General features: G+C 55.3%; 4 protein-coding genes across 4 annotated transcripts; 2 read left to right on the forward strand and 2 right to left on the reverse strand.

Moving 5' to 3' along the window:
• Window positions 1-42: 42 nt before the first annotated feature.
• Window positions 43-2,779, forward strand: BO86DRAFT_412215 (uncharacterized protein). Its single transcript, XM_025674639.1, has 4 exons — window positions 43-537; window positions 630-895; window positions 1,073-1,231; window positions 1,293-2,779. The coding sequence occupies exons 1-4, from the start codon at window positions 333-335 to the stop codon at window positions 2,433-2,435; spliced, it is 1,773 nt and encodes a 590-aa protein (XP_025524431.1). The 5' UTR covers window positions 43-332; the 3' UTR covers window positions 2,436-2,779.
• Window positions 2,780-2,809: 30 nt separating this feature from the next.
• BO86DRAFT_177654 (EBP2 family rRNA-processing protein) lies at window positions 2,810-4,737 on the reverse strand. The gene is made up of 3 exons (XM_025666564.1): window positions 4,124-4,737; window positions 3,469-4,096; window positions 2,810-3,366 (listed from the first exon to the last, which is right to left on the reverse strand). The coding sequence occupies exons 1-3, from the start codon at window positions 4,271-4,273 to the stop codon at window positions 3,038-3,040; spliced, it is 1,107 nt and encodes a 368-aa protein (XP_025524432.1). The 5' UTR covers window positions 4,274-4,737; the 3' UTR covers window positions 2,810-3,037.
• Window positions 4,738-5,008: 271 nt separating this feature from the next.
• Window positions 5,009-6,279, reverse strand: BO86DRAFT_412217 (NADP-dependent oxidoreductase; the record flags this gene model as incomplete). Its single annotated transcript, XM_025674640.1, has 1 exon — window positions 5,009-6,279. One exon carries the CDS (start codon window positions 6,277-6,279, stop codon window positions 5,143-5,145), a length of 1,137 nt encoding a protein of 378 aa, XP_025524433.1. The 3' UTR covers window positions 5,009-5,142.
• A 272-nt stretch (window positions 6,280-6,551) lies between these two features.
• BO86DRAFT_368311 (cupin domain-containing protein) lies at window positions 6,552-7,291 on the forward strand (the record flags this gene model as incomplete). Its single annotated transcript, XM_025670198.1, has 2 exons — window positions 6,552-6,844; window positions 6,892-7,291. Exons 1-2 carry the CDS (start codon window positions 6,819-6,821, stop codon window positions 7,289-7,291), a joined length of 426 nt encoding a protein of 141 aa, XP_025524434.1. The 5' UTR covers window positions 6,552-6,818.
• Window positions 7,292-7,960: the final 669 nt, after the last annotated feature.

Consider the following 7,960-nt stretch of genomic DNA (forward strand, 5'->3'; position numbering starts at 1 on the left):
TCCTCTCACCCCCGCAGACAAATGTGTAATGAAACGTAATTTCTCGGATCTCGCTCCCTCTCTCTTGGTACAGTACACTCTAGGCTTCTCCTCTCGACCCCCCTCGTTCCTGTCTGTTCCTCTGGCCAGTCTTTTCCCAATTATAATTTTCTTTCGTTCTTCTCTCGCCCTGATCCTTCTCCCAAAACATCTCTCGTTCACGCAAAGTCCCTCGAACTATCCAAAACTATCATCGTTCAGGTCGCTTGCCGGTTTACTTAAACCCTCAACCTCAGTCCCCACTGCAACATCAGCACCACAGATAACAACATGCTCCCCCCACCACCAGAGACATGACCTCGCGCGAAGATAACGTCCTCGCCGCTCGCGACCCGGCTCTGACGGACGAAAACGAGTGGGAGGAATTCAGCCTGTCCGAGGTCCGCGTTTTGTTTCCGGGAAAATCCCGCTATGCCAATCTCCTCACAGCCTCGCCGGACAATCCTGTCCAAGTAACGGGGTGTTTGGATGAAGTGGAGGAAGAACAGGAGTCTTTGGGTATGTCGTTCCTCATGTCTTTCCCCATTGACAGGATTGGATGCTGCGCTACGGCGAGTCTGATGAGGCTGACGGGATGCTGTCAACGATAGTGCTCGACCCGGAATATCTCACCAAACGCATTGTCCTAGAGAATGTCACACACTACGCCTATGGCCAACATAATGACGGAGAAGTCGGGTTCTGGGTGGCGGGGCGGGCGGGGTGGTTCTCCATCTCCCCGGCGAAAGGGTATAAACCGATGTTCAATGAGGTAGTGGAGGCGATCGATCTGTTATATTTTCTGGCGGATCGACATAAACGTAAGAGGGGTAGGAGGAAGTTCGAGGGTCCCAGTGTGGAATATCTCTTTGAGGAGGTGAGTGTCTATCCCTCTTCCCCTTATACCTAAAGGACAGAAAGGTTGGACGAGGGTCAAAAAGAGAAACAAGACCTGGCACAAGGGCAAGACATGGCTGGCGCGCGCATGCTCGGGATGCATGGCGATTGGATGATCAAGGCTAACGTCTCGGCTCTCTACCTTTTGCCTAAACAGTATGTCAGCCACACGCATGGGATCTGCGAGGATGCAGATGATTCCGCCGAGGTGTTCTACAAGCATCATAACTTTCTGCTGTCGCGGATGTTGAAGGGAGAGGAGAATGTGCAGTGGTCGACTACGCATATTCTCACCCACCTGAGTGAGAAGTTTCCAGTAGGTCTCGAATTTTATTCTCCGGTTCGGGTGGTCTGTGGGTGCTAATGACCAGCGATAGGAGGATTATGAACAGATCAAAGCGCAGATTGAAGGCGTGAACGAGGTTGAATCCGAGGAGGAGGAAGAGAGTACTCCCGAGAAGTCGGATGATGAAAAAGTCCGTGTAGCAGACTCGTCAGGGCCGACGAACGCCGACGCAATTTCGATTTACCAAGTGATCCTCGATCTCAAAGAAAAAGGATACTTGGCGAAGCGCCAGCTGAATCTCGACCTTGTCGCATCTACGCTGGTCGATCGATTTGAGATTGACGATGACGAATATGCGCACAGTCGAATTGCGGCTGGCGCTGAAGTTATCTTGGAACTCATGGATGAGGCCAAAACATCCTCATTTGACTGGTCCAGAAAGGTTATCTATCGCGAGCTGAAGGCGGCTTCGAAGCAGCATGATGGAGCGTCGCAGGAGGCGATCACCCCGCTTCGTCCGCGCATGTTAGAAAGCGAGGCATCCTCCCCTGAGGACAGCGACCAAGAAGACCTTCCCCGATTGCGCAAACGTCGAGTGCTCAAATCCGTTCTGCGGCCTAAGAGTGCAGTGGCCACGAAACGAACAGGCAAGCGCACGCGCAGTGCAGCAGCAGCAGACACGGACGAGGAATCCGACACCAATGCAGACGCTATGGACGAGTTCGAAACGCCCAGCAAGGTGCGAGGGCACGAGCTTGTCCGCGATCCGCTATCAACCCGCGCCAAGCGCAGGACGCGGTCGATCTTGTCCGACTCGGAGTCTACCGCACCTTCCATACAGAAGACATCGCTGCAGGATGTTTTCCAGAGCCGGAATACGTCCGTCTCCGCTGCCGATATCGACGCACATCCTCACGAAGAGCCTGCAGCGAATGGCACCAACGGCGAGGATGTACAGTCGGATACATGGACGTGCCAGGTCCGAGGCTGCGGCAAGATCGTGTACAAGTGCAGCACGAAACGCGGCAAGCAGCTGATCGAGGATCACTCGCTGGCTCATGCGGATGATACCAAAGCAAAACTGGATCTAGTTTTCGCGGAGCAGCGACTCAATATCGGACTCCCTGTGGATAATCTTCTCAATCGTATCCGGGAGATGGCAGGAGGGGAGGACACCGGTCTTGCGAACATGGAAGGCGTGGTCAATGGCGCTTCCGACGCAGTAGGAACGTGACTGGCAAGCATAGAACGATACACCAAGATACCCACATGACGTGACGATAATGATGGCTGCTCTTTACAGCACAGAAATGAGTGTTGCGGTGGTCTGGTCAATATCCATCATGTCAAGCCGCCTAACCATGAAAGGCTAGACATACACCTACGGTGTGATTACCGGTCCCTCGTATTGATTGCCCCCTTCAAGTCCCAGAGCAATGGGATGTTACTGAGAAGCCACCTGTCCGGTGCGTCTGAGCACGAGACCTAGCAACAGGCTCACACCACATTATCGGAGATGCAATGGGGTCGCGTCCATAGTATGATGATATGATACCATAATGAGATACCACTTTTAGCCCTACCAACTACACAACCGCAAGCAGTAGTGATTGATCAAATGCCGTCCAACCATAACCATGGATTAGTTCAATATTACACAGGTTTCAAAACCCTGACCAAGCACAGTCACGGTGTCTAAGGGGGTGGGGTAAAAATTGGAAACAATTGCTTTTTGTAAATAGAAAACCCAAACGACCTCATCCGGTATCCGAGCAAGCTAGAAAATGATGAAAAGGTAGGAAACGATGCAGACCCCCAAGAAGAAAAAGAAAAGAATCAGGCACGACCCTTGGCAGCAGCTCTCCTGCTCTTACCAGGTCTCTTGGCGCCGCCGCCGCCACCACCACCACCACCTCCCCTCGAACCGCCCTTCATCTTCCGGACGGAGAAGTCGCGCATATCACCACTCGAGACGGCATCACCGCTCTTGGAGTGGCGCTTCTTACCGCCAAAGCCGTACTTCTCGTTCTTCTTCTGACGCTTGGCGTTGGTGGCACCGTCGCTGCCGAAGGCACGTTTCCGGTTGTTGGGCTGGGCATCGTCGATGGCGATGTCGAACATCTCGTTGGCGTTGTCGGCCTCGCCGGAGGTATCAGCCTTGCGCTCTGCGAGACAGAATTAGCAGGATGTCCGAGTCGATGATATTCCTTTCCACAAAGCACAAAGCAGGGTAAAGGAAAGTTTGGAGCCGGGGGAGGGGGACATACTCTTCTTCAGATCATTGATCTTCTCCAACGTCTCGCGCTTCTCCTTGGCCCGCTGCTGCAGCTTGGCCACCTGGACCTGCTTGCCGAACTTCTTCAGGTCGCGCTGCTTGCGGGCCTCGGCGGCGGCCTTCTTGGCGGCGGCCTCGTCGTACAGCTTCTTCTTGATCTTGTCCATGTGCTCGTCCGTCTTGACCATCTCGGCGAAGTAGTCGCCGGGGCGGGTGAAGGGGATGCCCTCCTTCTTGAGCAGGGCGCGCGCCTGCGTCGCCGCCGCCTGGCAGACCTTGTAGAAGGCGAGCTCGCGGGTGAGGTCGTCGTTGGCGTCCGGCACCTCCAGCTCCTCCTTCGACACCAGCGAGTTGTGCTCCGAGAAGGGGGTCTGCGCCGAGATGAAGGAGATGCGCTTCAGCGACGCGGTGATGGCCGCCGAGTTGTTGATGGTCAGCCGCTGGTGCGGCACCACGTCTTCGCGCTCGTCGTCCTCGAGGTCGCTCAGCGGGATGTCGGATTCTTCGGCTTCTTCGTCTTCGTCGTCGTCTTCTTCGTCCTCTTCGGCGGCGGCGGATTCGTTCTCGGATTCTTGGTCTTCGGCGGATTCTTCTTCCTCCTCCTCGGCTTCTTCCTCAACCTCCTCCTCAGCCTTCGACTTCTTCACCTCCTTCTCCTCCTTCTTATCCTCAGTCTCCTCCCCCTTGGCCGCCTTCTTCTTGTTCGCCGCCCTCACGAGCTTCTTCTGCTTCTCGGCATCGTAGTCCCGGCCGCGGTGCTCGTCCAGAGCTTGGAGCAATTTGCTTCTCTTCGGCATTTTGCGGGTTCTGTGTGTCCGGTTGGAGACTCCGGAGTTGTTATAAACTATGAGAGGAGAAAAAGGAACGGAATTGTTGTGAAATTGATGGAGATCCTCGGACTTTGGCTTTCTCGAATCTTTGCGGCGGGAATTTTTTTGGACGGTAGGCTAGACTGTCTTGGGACTAGTGGGTGCGTCCTGCTGCTGACGGTGGGGCGGCCGGTTTGGGTGCCTGGGGCAAGCACAGGGTAAGTGTTGGGCGGTGAGAGACAGACAGCTCGTGGCCTGAGGCAGGCGTCGGTTACCGCAGGCTGGACTAGGCTTGATTTGGTAGTTTGATTGGGCTTCCATCAGTAGTTTACTTGTAAGAGCTTTCTTACTGGATATTTCCTTGGAGAAGGAATATGGGGTTTTGCGCTGGTTTCTGAGTGGAATAGTGGGAGTATTGTACATGAAGGTCAATGACATTGGTTGGAAGAGACCATACTTCGTTTGTTCAATATACTACTTGCTTGGATGATGAGAGATGAATTTCCTGGTATATGTATGCTTTACCGTACTATATATTGGATATATATACTTCCATGACTTTTTAGACTGCCTGTATAACATAGTATCGAGATGCTTTGCGTACTTGAGAGACATTTGAATTGACTTCTCAACGAAAAGAATGGTCAAACCATGATTTTAGCACTATACGGAGCATAGCATTCTAGTTTAACCTGGCTCTAGTTCTCGCCTAGAATACCTTATGCTACACTCCATTAGAGGTTATGATAGCCTCCTAGAGATACACCCATAAGCTCCAAGCCAGACTGACCATCATCTCCAGCCCTCACCCACGCCCGCCATCCAGCAAAGAAACCCTCCATAGGCTAACCACCATCCTACCGAACAAGAACCACCTTCCCTCTCCCCTCATACCTTCCATTAGCAAACTCATAAGCCTCCCTCACCCTCTCAAACGGAAACGTCCGATTCACCAACGACACCAACGCCCCGGCGCCCGCCAACCCCGCCAACCAGCGCAACTCCTCCCCACCCCCTTGGACAACAAAGAACAGCGCGCGAACATCCTCTCTCCCAATCCCACGCTCCCTATGCCGTTCCACAAAGTCAAAGCTGCTCGAATCCACCGAAATCAGCGCCCCACCCGCCTTCACATACCCCCAGCACCGCGCCAACACCTCCCCGCCCACCGCATCAACCACGACATCAAACCCCGCCTGCCGCTGCTGTGTCATTGCTTCTAGATCTGCATACTCAACCGTCTCATCCGCCCCCAGCCCACGCAGGAACTCCCTATTCCGGGCGTCCGAGCTCGTCGCAGCGACGACGTGCGCCCCCGCCACAGCGGACGCAAGCTGCACCAGATGAATCCCCACGGCGCCGGCGGCGCCTGTTACTAGGATCCTGACTTGCGGAGCCTGCGGAGCTTGCGGCGCATGCGGAGCATCCAGCTCACCACCACATGAGGCAGATCGGGGATGGGATGAGAATCTCAGCTTCTTGCGTGTGGCATTTCTGACGGCATCCTCGATGGACGGCCGCGCAACAACCCCGGCATGCACGAACAGCGCCTCGTACGCCGTCAGCGCGCTCAGCGGCAACCCCGCCGCGGCCGCCCAGCTCAGCGCGGCGGGCTTGCCGGTCACTTCTTCGGCTGTCGCGACGGTGTATTCCGCCCAGGTGGCGGCGCGGTCGGCATGCGTCATGCCTAGGACTTCGTCGCCGGGGTGGAATGCGCGGCTGCTGCTGCTACTGTCGTTGTCGAAGACTTCTATGACGGTGCCGGCGAGGTCGTTGCCGGGGATGGCGTAGTCGTGGTGGTAGGTCTCGGGCCAGGCGAGCATGTCCCGGACTATGGTGGTGGCGTGGACGCGGATGAGGAGCTCGCCGGGGCGAGAGGGTTTGGGGATGGGGATTTGGGCGTCTAGGTGGAGGGCGGTTGCGGGGGCTGGGTTGGTGGGGGAGTAGGGGTTGGGGCTGGTGGGTGGAGCGGGGTGGAGGCGGATGGCTTCCATTTTTGGGGGATTTGTTCTGGTTTGTGAAGTGGTGTTGTGGTTGATGGATTTGGGGACGGAGTTAGGTAGGGTGGATAGTCAGATATGTGTCTGTTGTCGGGTATGAGGGTCCATGGGCATGAGAATAGTGGAACCGTGACCAGGTGAGAGATAATGACTCTCCCAAATGACGGATTTAATAAGCTATATATGACAATGTAGCCGTGGAAGAAGCTCAGTCTGGAACGCCTCCCCGGGGCTGCTCGAGTATCCCGTATCCCGTATGCGGTATCCCGAATAGCCTATCCGTTGGATACCCGGACACGAACCCCCTCACCTTGAGTAACCGGGGCATGGCGATACTCAAGCTGTGCTATCAGGCTGTTAAAGGCATTCTTGTATCGTTACCCCGATTCTACTTCCTCTTGCAGTCCCCACGCCAAATCCCACAAGCATAAAGAGAACCCACCCCTCGCACCAACAATCCAAGTGAAAGCCCATACAACCAGCCCACCTCGCCTACAGAACGCACCTTCGAACTATACAAGGCACACCGCACAATGGAAGAACCCACCTACGACCCAAGGTAACTCCCTCACATGCACACCCTCATAGCACCACTGACAGCAACAGCTGCCCCCTCGCAACCACCACCCTCGTCTACCAATACAAACTAGTCAACTGCCCCGGCAAGACTATCGTCGGCCTGCTCGTCGAATACCCTCCCAACGGCGCCACGCCACCCCACCGACACGGCGGCGCGTCCGTGTCAGCCTACGTGCTCAAGGGCTCCGTGCTGTGCAAGATGAACGACGACCCGATGCGGACGATCGAGCAGGGCGGGTCGTGGTACGAGGCGCCCGGGTGCCATCATCGGATCAGCGCCAACGCCAGCACGACGGAGCCGGCGGCGTTCCTTGTGAACTTCGTGCTGGAGACGGAGGTGTTGGAGCGGGAGGGACCGGGGGTGTTGGTGCAGATCGATGAGGAGTATAGGGGGGTTGTTGCGAGGAAGATGCAGATGGAGGCGTGAGGGATGTTTAAGAGTGCGTGGGTATGGGCGTTGTGTTTGGACTTGATTGATTTCCTTCCTGGCTGGAAAGTCTTTATAGGCTTCTCTTTATCTCGTAATCTAATCAAGCAGAGACAAAACTGAAGTGGTGATTCAGGGTTGATGCAGCCTTGACTCGATAGATGACGATGATGAAGTATAGAACCCAAGTCAATCGCCGCTAATCCCGAACGGGCCCGCCTTCCGTAGCACGCCATACCCTTTGCGGTACTTTGCTTGTTTCCGTGCCTTTGTTTCTACCACAGAGCTGTCTGTGTAGAACTTCGATATCCCTCATACTTCCTTTCGAACTACAATCTCATGGTCTAAACTCAGTACTCGAACCAAGAAATACATCCTCAAAGATCCATCCTTCGCCCTCAACCTCTACTCCACGCCTACGCCCCAGCCCACCAGGGAAAGCGGACACCGGGCAACACTCCGGCCCATCGCCGCACCGCCGCACCGCCGCGCCGTCCCCTCCATACCTCAAATAACCTCCAGGAAACTGATCAACCTCCAAATCAGCGACACAGAACACCAAACCACCACCAGCACCACCTCAACCCAAGAAAATACCACAGCACAATGACCGAAGAATCCAAATCCCTTCCTCCTCCGCCTCCACCTCCCCCACCCCCAGCTACCACG

This window comes from Aspergillus japonicus (genome assembly GCF_003184785.1).
Source record: "Aspergillus japonicus CBS 114.51 unplaced genomic scaffold BO86scaffold_56, whole genome shotgun sequence".
In the NCBI taxonomy this organism is placed as follows: Eukaryota; Fungi; Ascomycota; class Eurotiomycetes; order Eurotiales; family Aspergillaceae; genus Aspergillus; species Aspergillus japonicus.

What these genes read in the sequence shown, in the direction of transcription:
- BO86DRAFT_412215 (XM_025674639.1), top strand. Translation starts at nt 333, where the DNA reads ATGACCTCGCGCGAAGATAACGTCCTCGCCGCTCGCGACCCGGCTCTG. An exon ending in GGAAGAACAGGAGTCTTTGG is followed by an intron (nt 538 to 629) that starts GTATGTCGTTCC and finishes TGTCAACGATAG; the next exon opens with TGCTCGACCCGGAATATCTC. An exon ending in TGGAATATCTCTTTGAGGAG is followed by an intron (nt 896 to 1,072) that starts GTGAGTGTCTAT and finishes TTGCCTAAACAG; the next exon opens with TATGTCAGCCACACGCATGG.
- BO86DRAFT_177654 (XM_025666564.1), bottom strand. Translation starts at nt 4,273, where the DNA reads ATGCCGAAGAGAAGCAAATTGCTCCAAGCTCTGGACGAGCACCGCGGC. An exon ending in ATAAGAAGGAGGAGAAGGAG is followed by an intron (nt 4,097 to 4,123) that starts GTGAAGAAGTCG and finishes GCTGAGGAGGAG; the next exon opens with GTTGAGGAAGAAGCCGAGGA. An exon ending in GATCAATGATCTGAAGAAGA is followed by an intron (nt 3,367 to 3,468) that starts GTATGTCCCCCT and finishes TCTGTCTCGCAG; the next exon opens with AGCGCAAGGCTGATACCTCC.